This window comes from Rhinopithecus bieti, unplaced genomic scaffold (assembly GCF_001698545.2).
Source record: "Rhinopithecus bieti isolate Rb0 unplaced genomic scaffold, ASM169854v2 scaffold_31127, whole genome shotgun sequence".
Classification (NCBI taxonomy): domain Eukaryota; kingdom Metazoa; phylum Chordata; class Mammalia; order Primates; family Cercopithecidae; genus Rhinopithecus; species Rhinopithecus bieti.
The window spans coordinates 1760992-1776112 of NW_016813970.1; the positions used below are offsets into that span (position 1 = coordinate 1760992).

At 38.5% G+C, this 15121-nt stretch overlaps 1 protein-coding gene across 1 annotated transcript in view; it reads left to right on the forward strand.

Annotated features, from left to right (window-relative positions):
• Positions 1–14467, forward strand: part of SLC25A13 (solute carrier family 25 member 13) — a 182814-nt gene extending 168347 nt beyond the window's left edge. Inside the window, 4 exon segments of the mRNA XM_017849324.1 lie at positions 2527–2665; positions 12697–12855; positions 12949–13039; positions 13308–14467. Coding sequence (XP_017704813.1) covers positions 2527–2665; positions 12697–12855; positions 12949–13039; positions 13308–13494 — 576 coding nt within the window. The 3' untranslated portion in view covers positions 13495–14467.
• The last annotated feature ends 654 nt before the right edge of the window (positions 14468–15121 follow it).

Sequence of the window (15121 nt, forward strand, 5' to 3'; positions counted from 1 at the left end):
AAAAAAAAAAAAAAAGAAAGAAAGAAAGGAAGGAAGAAAAGCTAAAAGCTTGGTTTTAGTTTCTGATACATTTTTCTAAGGAATAATGTTTTTTTAAGTTTTATTTTTTATTTATTTTTTTATTAAGATGGAGTCTTACTCTGTTGCCCTGGCTGGAGTGCAGTGGCATGGTCTCAGCTCACTGCAACCTCCACCTCCCAGATTCAAGCGATTCTTCTGCCTCAGCCTCCCGAGTAACTGGGATTAAAGTGATCTTCATTTGAGTTGATTATTTGGTGTCTAATTTGATTATCTTCTTGACTGAATCTACATGTGGATGAATAGCTAGCAGCACTTACAAGAAGGCTTGGGCCAAAAAGAGAAAAGGAAGGAAAAATAGAAACTAAATGCTGATATTGTTACCCTTATACAATAACTGCCCGAATTATAATTTTTTAAAAAACTAGTTGTAAGAAAAGGTTTGGATGTTGGCCGGGCGCGGTGGCTCAAGCCTGTAATCCCAGCACTTTGGGAGGCCGAGACGGGCGGATCACGAGGTCAGGAGATCGAGACCATCCTGGCTAACACTGTGAAACCCCGTCTCTACTAAAAAATACAAAAAAAAAAAAAAAAAAAAAAAAAAAAAAAAAAAAAAACTAGCCGGGCGAGGTGGCGGGCGCCTGTAGTCCCAGCTACTCGGGAGGCTGAGGCAGGAGAATGGCGTGAACCCAGGAGGTGGAGCTTGCAGTGAGCTGAGATCCGGCCACTGCACTCCAGCCCGGGCGACAGAGTGAGACTCCGTCTCAAAAAAAAAAAAAAAGAAAAGGTTTGGATGTTACACACAGATATTAACATTATACTATATGTTTTCCCTTTGAAAGAGCTGAGAGAAGTGGAAAAAACTCTTAGGGTCTTGAGTTTTGGACTTGTCTCTGGAACTACCTCCAGGGTGCCCTCTGAACAAGCCAAGGGCATAGCCCTCAGTAAATGCATAATTGATGGATTACCTGTCCAGGATGATAGATTACCTGTCCAGGACGTTCATTTGTATGTGCCTAAAATGAGTAGCTTGGGTGTGGTGGATATTGTGATTCTTAATTTTAATTAAACATCTAACACTTTGGGGGTGGGCAAGATACAGAAACCTGAGCCGTTTGGCAGTACATGAGGTAGATGCATGCTTCTCTGAATACTTGTGTACACAGAGTGAACAGAGGCATGCCTACACATCCATGGGTAAGTTGACTGAGAAAGAGCCAGCATGACAGAATCCAGATTCCAAGCCTTTGTTCTGGTTGGCAGGATGAGCCAAAGTAGGATGCAACTTAATAGGATTAAATCTGACGTCCTGCCTGTGTTACTTGTGTGAGGCAACTAATTAAGTTATAGTAGACTTGAGTTAATAGTAATTTATATGAAAAAGACTAAGGGTTTTATTACCCACAAGCTCAGTTTGAGTCAGGAGTGAGATGTGGGTGTCAGGACAACAAAGGCTACAGTAACAGATACATAGTGTTAAAGAACTTTGACAGTTTGGAGCATCAAACAGAAATACCCAAGATCCAGCATTACTAGCCCTCAATAAATGTCACTGGGTATGGCTAGATCTGTTGACTCTGGCTGGATTCATTATTTTCTTTTGGGAATCTGTGTATTTGGTGGAAATTTTTAGTTATTAGAAATCTGTGAAAGAAATGGTATTAAATCATTACATGTTGAAAAGGGATGATTTCCTTCCCATTCACCCTACCCAAAACACAATATATGTGTTGTGGTTTTCATTATAATATGTCATATTTCTGGGCACTTATCAATTCATGGGGCCCCTGCATAGCATTATGTTGGCAACAGAAACTATTTGTTGAAGACTTTGCTGTAGGAACTAATTGTTCTACACACAGCTCTAAAATGTATCCGAATTATTGTGAATATTTCAGGCTTTAGAGCAGGCATTTATCAATGTTTCATAAACCCTGGGTGGCAGGTAAGTAAGTATATAAGGAAATTAGAAGGATCATGAACCCCCTGAAAAGATATAATTGTTTTATGTGTGGGTAATTTCTTTCTGGGAAACAATCCAAACAGTACAAAACAGCAAACCCTTCCTCCCCCACCCACCCACCTATATAATTTGTCGGCTTCCTAGTGTGTAAATAAAGAGGCATCTTGACTACTGTTACCCATGTTTGGTGAGACCAGAGAACAGATCTTCCTTGAAATGACAGTGACTTGCCACCAGTAGGCATTTAAAAGGATGTCACAGGCAGAGTTCCAACAAGGTTTTAATTGAAGTCTTAGCATTAGAGTAAATAAGAACTGCCCTCCTCCCCTCACAGCACACAACAAAACTAGTTTTTGTTTTAAAAACAAAGTTTAGATTTATTACTTGCAGAATTTGGGTTATTTTTTTCTGTTCCCCTTTCAATATGTGAGTACAAATTTGGTCTTCTCCAGGAATATTTTGTTCTGAGGTGAGTTCCAAAGAAGCTTGATCTCCTCAATGGGATATGTGTTTCATGTGGTTTTTCTTCCTTTGCAAATGTGCAGGGTGCCAAAGCATGCTTTCTGCGGGACATTCCTTTCTCGGCCATCTACTTTCCGTGCTATGCTCATGTGAAGGCTTCCTTTGCAAATGAAGATGGGCAGGTTAGCCCAGGAAGCCTGCTCTTAGCTGGTGCCATAGCTGGTGAGTGTCCCCCATGGAGTTCTGTTACTTCCCCGACCCTTGCTGCCCCCATTCCCTAGCTGCATGCTACTACATTGAAATTTTTTGCTGATAGTTCTTGACAGGGTACATGTGAGTTGCCTAGAGATTGAAGAGCTGCTAAAAAAAAGGGAAAAAAATTAATCTTCGTTCTGGCAGATGAGATTATTAGACAAGCTTAATTTCTTAACTCTAGAAAAGGCTCATTAAATATTGGCCTATTTTGTGGTATTGTGGAACTCCAATTCAAGTTCCGTGTCATTTCATAGTCTTACTTCATAGCATAAGAATGATAACTGTTTAGCCAGAAGTTTTTAAAGATTTGAATATGTTTGTCTTAAAGATGTCTGAACAAAATAGTGCATAAAAGCCTGTCCAGAACTTAAACAATAGTTGGAGAAAAAAAATGTAGTAGAACCAGAAAAGACCTGGGCCAATTAGAGACACCTGTTTCCTCCCTATCTTATGGGAGGATGGTGGTAATTAAATCACAAATGGAAATAACTATCTTCTTTTTTTCAGTGCTCCATTGAAAACATTGATAGAAAATAATTAGCCATGCCAGGGATCAGTTCATTCTTTGATGCTTCTTCTTGTCGAGGGACTCTAAGAGCAGGAAAAGTCCAGATTAGCTCTGCAAGTGATGACATTTAAATAAGTTAACAAACCCTAAGGCAGTCACAGGATGCTTGGATCCAAACATTTTTGATACCTGTGCTACTCTCATCCGATATGTAACTAGAGTCTCCATGCTTTTCTCAAAGATAGCATAAGAACAACTTCCAGCTTTGAGAAGTTGTTTGCTGTTTTGTGCACACCCCACCTACCCTGGCTGCAGCCTGGGGAACCCCTGGACACAGGAACCCATGTAGCTCCTCCTTAATTCTTAGTTAATCCTTTTCCTTCAAAGGCAGTGATATTGGTATATGAGGCAGGGTTACTCTTTCCTGGCTGCTTAGAAACCTCAGTTGTATTAGCAGCAGTGATACCACTGTATCTAGAGCAAGAGATCATGATTTCAGGACTTGAGTATAAAATTCTCAATTTTAATTCCAGCTTGACTCATGGTGGCCTATATGTAATTTCTCATATATCTGTAAATGAGAAAATGTTTCGAACAAAAGCGTTATAATTTATTTCAAATTAATGACTTGAAATAAGGTAGGACCTAATGAGAATAACTAAGTACCACTTATTAATGTGTGACCTTGGGCAAGTTACTCCACTTCTTGAAAGCTTTGGTTTCCTCAGCTGTAAATGGAGATCACAACTACACCTACTACAGAGTGTGTGTGAGGCTCAAATGAGAGGATCCATGTGAAAGACTTGGCATACTTTTTAGCATATAGTAAATGCTCAATAAACATTAGCCAAGTGTTATATTGAAGCCAAAGAATCTGTCTGTAAATCACTCCAAAAAATCAGTTGTGAAATCAAAAGTTAAGTAGCTGAGCTCAGATCAAGGTCTAGAACTCTTTCCTAAGCCTCATTTTCCTCACACCATAAAAATACCATCTTATCTCTTCTCTTGGAGAAGATAGGTACCCAGAAACGATTCCGTCTCTGGGGAGGTAATCCATACTACCAGAGCTATAGAAATGACTGGTGAGATTTTTTTTTTTTCATTTCAGGTTTATTTTCCTTCTTTTTTTATGATTTTGAAAGTAATATTACTCATTGTAAAATATTTGAAAAGTACTAGAACAGGCAAATAATAAAAATATTATTCATTATTTCACTACCCTAAGATAATCGCTATTTAACATTTTGCTCATTTTCCCCATTCAGGTTTTTCACAGAGCTGTAATCACACTTTGTATAGATAGTTTTCACTTAAGGTTGTATCTCAAGCATTGTTACCCATCATGGCAAAGTAGTTAATGACATGTGCTTGTGGGGTCAGACTACCAAGGTTCAAATTCCAGTGTTTCCACTCTGTGTGAACTGCATAAGTTATTCAATCCCTGTCTGCCATTTCTTCATCTGTATTTGGAGATAAGAATAGTCTTACCTTACAAGATTATTATGAGGATTAAGTGAATTAATAGATGTAAAGATTTAAAATAGTGCCTGAATAGTAAGTATTCAAAATGTTCCATAATAATAGTAATTTTATTACATATTATTTAAAACTTTCCAAACATAGTTTCTAATTGCTGCATCTCATGTATTTCTCAATTGTAGATACTTTAATTTTTTCCAATAAATTTTAAATAGCTAGTAGTATGCTTAAAGCCTTTTCCCCTCTTTTGAATCAGTTATTTTTTTTAAGAGAAATAGATTATCTGAAGTGAGTTTGTTGGTAAAAAGCATGGCTGTTTTTCAGCCATTGACCCATTATTCTTGAGAGTTTGAAGTAGTTGGCATCCCTATGGTGATATTAGTTCAGCCCTCTTGCCATCCTGTTGTCTGTAGAAATGCCTTCTGTATTCATTATCTATTACTGCATGCCAAATTCATTCAAAACTTAATCAGCTTAACACAACTAATATTTATTTTCTCACAGTTTCTGTGAGTCAGGAAACAGGTGTGGGGTAGGAGCAGCTCACTGGGTGCCTCTGGCACCAGGTCTGTCATGAAGTCGCAGCCACAGTGGCAGCCAGGCTTGACTGACATTGGAGAAGCCACTTTCAAGATGGCTCAGTGACATAGCTATTGACAGGAGGCCTCAGTTCCTTGTCATGTGGGGCTCTCCATAGGTCAGCTTGGGCACCCTCACAATATGGCAGCTGAATTCCCCAGAGCAAAGTCTGAGAGAGAGAGAGAGAGAGAGAGAGAGAAAGCAAGGCAGAAGCTGTAGTGTCTTCTATGACCTTGCCTTGAGATGATAGAGAAGCAGAAGCATGAATGTCACAAGGGTGCAGATCTTTGAGGGCCATTTTGGGAACGGTTGGCACACTTACTATAGAACATTGACTTTTATTATTATTATTATTTATTATTTTTTTTTAGACGGAGTCTCACTCTGTCACTCAGGCTGAAGTGCAGTGGCGCTATCTCGGCTCACTGCAAGCACCTCCTCCCGGGTTCGTGCCATTTTCCTGCCTCAGCCTCCTGAGTAGCTGTGACTACAGGGGCCCGCCACCACACTCAGCTAAATTTATGTATTTTTAGTAGAGATAGGGTTTCACCGTGTTAGCCCGGATGGTCTCGATCTCCCAACCTTGTGATCTGCCCACCTCGGCCTCCCAAAGTGCTGGGATTACAGGCAAGAGCCACCATGCCCGGCTATTATTATTATTATACTTTAAGTTCTGGGATACATGTGCAGAATGTGCAGGTTTGTTACATAGGTATACAAGTGCCATGGTGATTTGCTCTGCCCATCAACCCATTATCTAGGTTTTAAGCCCCTCATGCATTAGGTATTTGTCCTAAAGAGCATTGACTTAACTATTATTATCCACCTTCCTCCTGATCCCCGCTTTCTGGTAAAATGGGAAAAGACCGAATTTGCCCTGTTGATTTTAGTCTTCAAAGGAGTGAATAAGCTACAAAGCTTGATGGTCTTTGGGTATTCTACAAAACTATAAAACTGTGTAATGTGAAGTAAGCTACTTTCTTAATTTAATAACAGATATCAGAAGCCAGTGGTCAATGTCATAGCCACCATTCCAATTAAAGTTAGGAATAAGACAAGGATGTCTCTCTCATCTTTGTTATTCAGCCATATTTTGGAGGTTCCAGTCAGCATGGTAAAATTAAAAAAGAAAAAAAGGCATAAATAAAAGAAGAAAGGAAGCGATCATTATTTATAAATGATTATTTACCTGAAAATCAAAATTAAAATGTCTAAGAAGTATATTAGAATTAGCAAAAGAAAGATTAGTAATGCATTTTGTTATAAAATAAACATAAAAAAATCTATACCCAGTGAGCAGGAGTGATGTCATGGGGTGAACAGGGCTGAGTGTGGAACCTTGCTGAGATGCTCAGGCAGAGCTGAGTTCAGCGTGGAGAAGGGCAAGAAGACTTCTGTCAGAAGTGTGCCCCATGCAGCCCCAAGAAGGGCAGTGAGCAAGCACAAATGTGCGCTAACCCTGAATGGGCTGTTGGGTGGAGGACGGATCAGGCCCCCACATTTCCTCGTGGTTGCCAAGAAGAGCAAAGGCATTTCTTAGCGAGAAGATACATGGTATTCAGAGAATCCCAGAAAGTATTTAATAGGAGAAAAGCTTCTTTCAAAATATAAAAATCCTCCTTTTTAGATGGAGTTTCAGGCAACTACAATGAATAATTCTTGGCCCTTAACTTATATAACGAAAATGTCTCATGGCTATTTTTATATGTACCATATTTAAATTGATCACTTATACATAAAATATTTTTTGCTGAATGTCAGCCTATTATAAATAATATAGACCTGTGATTAAATGAATATGACCACACTTTCTATGTTTAGATAGTAATTTCAATTATTCAGTAATGTTACCTCACTTTCTTCTTTCCAAAAATTTGATTAGCCTTGAGTTTAGATTGTTTTAGTAATATGTAGCTTTTTAGCAAAAGTGGTTATTGATATCCTCACCCAGAGAATGTTGGGTTTTGGTGGGGTTTTGTTTTGTTTTGTTTTTTGTTTATGTATCTAGTTATAAACTGGAGCTATATTTAAATACTGGAACATCTGCTCCCTTATTTCACAAGATAGAACAAGACTAACCAATATTTGAATTCATGTTCATTGGCCAAAGTACCTCAGCTTTGTCAGAAAGCAAAGACCAAAGTAGGGATCCTGAAATTAAGAAACCAAATTCGAATTCTCTATAATTAACATGGTGCTTTATCATTAATGATGGGCATTTCAATACACCTTATGAATGATATCAAATAAAATATAATACCACTCAAATTTTATAGAATGCTGTGTCATACCAGATGATTTTTATCAGAGTGATAAGATAGAGGAACAAGACAAACTGTAATGATGGTCTCATCTTTGAATTAATTAGCTTGAGATTAAGTTGTAATCCAAAAATACTTTTAAAAGCTCTTCCAATACACAGAAGTGGAAGTGTGTTATACATGTGTGATCATGATGCTTTTGCAAACATTAGATTGTGTATTATGAGAAAAGTACTGTTGGTACAAATTTGTTAATTATGTGGACATAAAGCTTAAGGTGTAATAGTTTAAAACCAGTCCTTAAGCCCTTAAAAAAAGTAATGAAGAAATTGAATCAAGGCAATGGACTGAGCATATTCATCCATCTCTCCTATCTTCCCAAATACCTTAAAATGTGAGGAAATGCATTTTTTTTTTAATTCCTTATTGGCACTAGAAAATGCTAGCACTGGCCCTCAGCAGAAAGGAAATAGCCATATTGACTCTGAAACTGGACTGAGAGATGCCACAGTCCAAAACACAGCAGGAGAAACTACCTCTAATGCAAGAGCAGAACTGGAGAATGTTAACCTTTGAGTGAAGAACAGAATGCCTGGAATGGAGGTGGAGGTTTTAGGATAAATAATGAACATGAATTAGGGAACTGTACTTTCTTCAGGATTGCCAGGCGTGGAACTCTCTCTTGGTTTTCATATGGAGCTTTAGGAGACAGTTGCATCCAAGTTAAAAGCTCAGATCTCAATTCTAAAGAAAGAGACCACTTCCCTAGAGAGGATAAGTGTACGGAATGGATAGAAAACAGGGCAGGACTGAAGGTAATTCAAGACTTCTACCATAGATGCAGAAAAAAATAAACTGATGGCAGCTTTTCCCAAGAAGAATTTAAAATAAATTATTCTACCCCTAAAGTGAAGTTCCCTACATTTCAGCAGTTTGGAAGGTCCACACCCTGCCAGCGTATCCTAACCCTTTGCACCCAGTTACACAAAGCCCATAGACCGTCCCATTCAGGACAGAGACCTGTGGGTGAAGCATACCTAGAATATGGTAGAAGTCACCCACAACATTTGTATATAGTACTAATCAGCCTATCCTTTGAACTTGAATAATATCAATAGAGAGCCAGACATCCCCAGCCATGAAGGAGCAACAAAGTAAGTGAACAGAAGAATTAGAGAGAAAACAGGCAATTCAGGGGACAGAAGACAACTTTTAAGAGCTATAATTAATTAATATAATTGGAGTCCTCAGAGAGATTTGAAAGAAATAATCAGTAAAGAAGCATTTTTGAAAAGTAATAAAAGAATTGCCATAATTAAATATCAAGCATTAGTTCTGAATGATAGAATGGATATGATCAAAGACCAAATTTAGACATCTGGAAAATAGAGACATGAAAAAAAAAAACCCTCTAGAATGTAATGTGTAGCAATAATATAGAGATTTTAAAATGAGAGAAAATTTAAGATACAGGTAGAATTAATCTTGGAAATCTAACATCTGTTTTATAGGAGTTCCCTAGGGAAAAGTAATAAGGAAAAGGAAAATAGAGAATCAGTAGAAGAAGATTGACTTCTGGTCATCTTATCTCTAATACTGAATACTCTCAAAATCCCAAGGAAAGGATGCCTTGAGTTGTAATTATGTTCCTGGGCACACTAACACTCAGGATGGGGAGGGCAAAACTAAAGTTAGTTTTTCACATGCAAGAACTCAAAGCTTTCTTCACCACAGACCTTCTCTGAAACAATTAAAAAATGAATTTAAGGGTCCAGCGCGGTGACTCATGCCTGTAATTCTAGCACTTTGGGAGGCCGAGGCAGGTGGATTACCTGAGGTCAGGAGTTTGAGACCAGCCTGGTCACCATGGTGAAACCCCGTCTCTACTACTAAAAATACAAAAAATAGCTGGGCTTGGTGGTGCATACCTATAATCCCAGCTACTCAGGAGGCTGAGGCAAGAGAATCACTTGAGCCCAGGAGGTGGAGGTTGCAGTGAGCCGAGATCGTGCCCAGCCCCAGCCTGGGCATCAGGAGCGAAACTCCATCTCAAAAAGAAAAAAAGTGAATTTAAGAAGGAGGAAAATGTGGGATATATGAAACAGCAAATAGAAGTTAAACCTGTGGTGGGTCTCTGTTATTGCCGACTTTGGTATATGTATTCATTTGGGAGGCTGACAAATGAAAGGAAGGACAAAAGTGCCAGTGCGCCAAAGTCCTCCCCCTGCTGGAGGATGCAAATGCTAATTGCACCTGTGGTAAATGTACACCTATGTAACAAATGCATGTAATGTTTAAATATATTTAGGCAGGAAACCGGTGGGGATCAAAAGGGAAATAACTGGAAGCAGAGAAAATAGCATAATATAGGATGGCAGAAATAAGGCTAATAGTCACAAGCACTGTAAATGAATTCAGTACCCCTAGTAATAACAAGCACTTTGAGATAAGTTTTGAAAGAAAATCTAGTCATACGAAGTTTCAGAAAACTGTGACATAGAAAGATTGAAAGACAACTGATTGAAAAATACGTACCAGGCAAATATCAATAAGCAAGTAGCAATATTAATGCCATACTAAATGAAATTCAGGGTTTAAAAATAGCATTCAGAAGCACAGAGGCGTATTTTGTAAAAGATAAAATTCACTATGAAGATGCCATCAATTTCTATGTAATATCAATATACAATGTCATCTCTCAGCTTAAAGGTATGAAGAATATGTGGTATTTTCTCATACCTGATGAAAAATTTTATCACACTGCTTTTAGAAGCTGATATATTAAGTAGATAATATAGATAGGGATGCAAAGGGGATTTTGAAAACAGCCTTGATCCAAAATAAATAGATATTAACCTTTGTATTCAAAAAAAAGAAAAGCACTTTCCTCATAAATATAAATGGGATATTTATAAAAATTAACAGTGACTTGTGCCCTAAAGCTGTATTTTGCCAGTCATGTTTTCTTTTTGTTGTAAATGATATTCTACTGTAGCTGGGCCCCCTTTGAAGACTTGTAATTTTTTAATTGGTTGAGACGTGCCCTAAGTTACTCCTGTCTCGGAGGTGGTGGATGGCCCCCGGGTCTCTGTGTTTGTCTTGTCATTGAAGAATCAGGCAGACTGCCAGTCCCTTTCCTGCTGAGGGACCTAGAGGAAGCATCTCTGTTTCCCAGTCTCCTCTTGCTCCCCTGTCTTTAGGAATAGAGAAAATTCAGACCACTTGATCTGCATTGTCTTAGCCTTTTGGTACCCAGAAGAGAGCAGGCAGATCTACCAGACGTCCCTGCCAACCCTGGTCCCCAAAATCAACAGCTCTCTGGTGGCCAAGTTCTTGCCAGTATCTGCTTTCCCAGCCTTGCTTTAGGGTAGTCTGGTGCAGTTCTCCAGGTTAACTTAGCAAATCCTCATACTGGAAATCTCCTGTCCACCAAGATGTCCAAAATTCCTTTTAGGCCCTACCAGATACCTCCTTAGGAGAAATGAGCTGACAATGGAGATGATGGGAGTTATGTTCAAGTTGCCATATTCCAGCATCCCCTATAACTCCTATCAGTTTTGCCAGGCAACTTACTAGGTGGCATATATGTTTCTTTTGACATTTTTGTATTCCACTAATCAGTATCTTTCATACCTGCCCTCTCCACCCCCAGTACCTCTATTTTCATAACAAAGAACAGTTTATGAAAATTACCCTAGCCAAAGGGAACTTTTTGCCCTTTTTATTGCTTGTATTCTTTCACAGTCACACTCTGACATGCCTGCCCACCATTGCAAGGTGGCTTTTATTGCATGTTTAAAGCAGCCTGTCTTGCTAAACTCTTTCTAAACCAAGAAGTAAAATAAAATTGGTGGTGTGAACACAGTGGATTTCTAAGCGTTTTTCTTGTTTCCTTCCATTATGTTGGAGGATAAATTCCTGACCCAAAGTTAAAATAATTCCTACAAATGAATAGGAATTTCAGTATAACTTATCCAGTGAAGCACTGGATATAAAGAGAACTTTTTGCATGCAGAATTGTGATGCATTTTATAAAACCTCTTGAGATTAATGTTTGAGGAGCTAGGTAAGATGGAAGAGATACTCCTTCAGTAATATAAATGCAAGCATGTAGTATGCAGATTTACACCCCCCTTCCAACTCACTGTAACTTTAAAGCTGTCTGTTAGAAGGATGAAATGTAGTTGTGAGCCAGACCATGTTGGTTTGGACAGAAATTCTTACAGAATTATTAAGCCTTAAAAAAAGCAAAGGAGATTTATGCATCTGCATTTGACCAATTTGGTTTGGAATAAGTTCATAATGGAAAAGTAATAAAACCATAAGAGACAGTGTCTTCTGAGTACAGTCTCGCTTTTAAAAAATCTAAACATGCGCTGCCCCATTTTGGATACAGTGACTGTAGAAAAATTTCCCATTGGTAACTTTGGGAGGGTTTTCTGTTGTTGTTGTTGTTCCTTTTTCATTGATTATCAGCCAGTATAAATTTTAAGCTTTCTGTCAAATATTTTTCTGGAGATGTCAGTCTTAGGAAAAAGAAATCCTGAAGTGTTATCTGTAGGAGTCTCCTCCCAATTTCACCCCTCTCCCTGAAACCTCCACCTCCCATCCCCCAACACGCACGCAGTGTTTTTTTGGCTATCAGCAAAGTCTTTTTCTGGTGTAACTGGAGAGGTTGGGGTTTGGAGAGTAGGGGTGGTTGAATGTGTGAGAGAAAGTACCTCCTGTGACTGCCAGCAGCCACAGAAGACCATGAAGAGGAAACGCATAACAAGCTTCACCTCTGAAAAATCGGACCTAATAACTTTGCAAGTTTTTGATTTCAACAGGAAAGAAAGAAGAAAAGAAAACCGCTTTCTTCACTTACTCTCGAACACTTGAAGTAGTGTTGTTGATAAACAATTTCTTAAAAATATTTAAAGATTTAGGAATAGAAACGAAGGCTGAGTGATTTGGGCAAGGGAAGGTGTGAGTCGGGTGGGGAGGGGTGTAAGAGCAGACATCTTGCACACAGGAGAGTCATGGTTGCACTTCCCATAGAGGACAGCGAAATAGGCATTTTATTGAATCGGATTTTTAACTTTCTTTCCACGGCCAGCAGTTCAAAGCACAGTTATTTTTATATAGTGAGAATGTGACCAGACTGAGATGGTGTTGTGTCTCTCCTGCAGGTATGCCTGCGGCATCTTTAGTGACCCCTGCTGATGTTATCAAGACGAGATTACAGGTGGCTGCCCGGGCTGGCCAAACCACTTACAGTGGAGTGATAGACTGCTTTAAAAAGATACTGCGTGAAGAAGGCCCAAAAGCTCTGTGGAAAGGAGCTGGTGGTATGGAAATAATTTGTTCTTAACTAACTCTTTGGTATCAGGTAAATTTTTTAAAAATCTGATTATATCTATGATTTCTCCATTTTTTTAAAGCTCGTGTGTTTCGATCCTCACCCCAGTTTGGCGTAACTTTGCTGACTTATGAATTGCTACAACGATGGTTCTACATTGATTTTGGAGGAGTGTAAGTATCATGCTAAATCTGCTGCTAAATTTTGGCTGCTTCTAATACTCTGTCATGGAGAAAGGTACATCAGTCTAGTCTCTATAATAAAATAGAAGAGATTTAGGGAAATGTTGAAATTGTGTTAACAAGGTCATTTCCAAGGGAACATACAACTGATTAGAATGTATCAACTCCTTTGCATTACATATTTGAACAGGTTTTGAATGTTATTTTTATCAAGTTAAAAAAAAAATTCAGCTTCTTACTCTGTTTTCTCTTCTTTTAGAAAACCCATGGGATCAGAGCCAGTTCCTAAATCCAGGATCAACCTGCCTGCCCCGAATCCTGATCACGTTGGGGGCTACAAACTGGCAGTTGCTACGTTTGCAGGGATTGAAAACAAATTTGGACTTTACCTACCTCTCTTCAAGCCGTCAGTACCTACCTCAAAGGCTATTGGTGGAGGCCCATAGGAAGATCAGCCCCAAGATAGTGCTGTCTTTTTGTGGGTACTCAGTAAAGAACATCCCTCCTGGGAGTGAAGCAATGCTTCATCCCTTTTACATCCATCTCTTGTTTAAATTCAAATCCAGGCTTTTTTATCATGTGAAATAATTCATTTTCTGGGTGTTTTCTTAACCAGAACATTGTGAAATTATTCATAATTATTCTTCGGCCCCTCTGCCCAGAAACCTTTGTTTGTATCTGAAAATTGATGGGATTTGGTCAACACTAACATGATTTGGGCAAAGGAGCAAGTCAGAATAGAAATTAGTACTCCCCTCCTTCAACTAGGATTGTAGTCCCAAAGAGGCTACTGTAAGGCAATCATGGTGCTCGGAGCAGTGTTCCGTGTGTGTTTTAAACTGGTAGGAAACTGGGTGCATATTTATACAAATAAAAAACACTGGAAGAAATAAAAAAATATATATCAAATATATTCAGCCTGGTTTCACATTTTAAGCATGCACAAATTCTGTCTCTGGATTATATTATGAAGATTTTATGTGAAACATGTTTCTTTGTAATGAAAACCACATTGGAGGTGTTTAGTAATCATATTCTGTTACTGGTACCAAGACTACTAGGGAAATGCCTTTGTACTTTAGGGAAGTACTTTTGGCATTTTATTATATAGATGGAAAAAACTGAGATGTAGCCCCTCTCCTGGAAGTGCTAATTTTGAAAAACTGCTCATGTGATGTACATGTACTGATTACTGCCTATTTTAATAAACACTCTTGAAAAATGCATGTTACCCTGTTGCTGCCTGCTCTGTTCCCCTCATCTCCCCATCATTGGCACCCACTTGCTTTTAAAATCCACTTTATCTTGAATCATGTAAGACAAATATATTCTGATGTAAGTATTTAATTCATGTTGCCTTGCATAATGGTCAGAGGCACATGAGTTTGTGAAGGTGGAAATAAACTATTTGTCAAGTGATTGAGTTGTTTGGTCTTGTGCATGTTACATGGTGAGTGGCTACAGTAATTGTCATTATTGGTCTACATGTTATGTTTTGAGGGGAATTTTATTCATATTGATGTGGATATATCCTCAGTATCTTTCAAGGTAATGTGTTCCCTCCTTTTCATGGTTCAAAGTGAGTACAAGAAACTGTATTTAACCACAGATAAGCAAAGAACTAGCAAACTGACACCTTTGTTCTAGTCATTCCAGCACTTTCAGCAGTTTATTGTGATGATGAAGGTCACGTAGTTTTAGTAGAACTTAGCTATGAAAACTGGTATGAAATGGCAGTTGTATTTTCTAATCCAGTCTGACTCTTGCACACACCAAAACCATATACCACTATATCTAACATTTGCTAATATTTGGCTAGCACTATAATGATTTGGGGAAAGAAGCTAGTCTTGAACAGAATTTAGGGCTATTCTTAGACCAGGATCATGCTTCCAAAGAGGCTACTAATTAATCTGTTGGCAGTCTGTATGAACATTTTGAGTTTCCAAAGTTTGTCTCCATAGCAGACAGCCATTTGTCAGTCTGTTTCTGTAAGTCAACAGGCTGACATTTGAAGTTGCAGTTTAAAATTGGAAATAGTCAATATCCACCATAAGTGGCTGATTTTTTAGA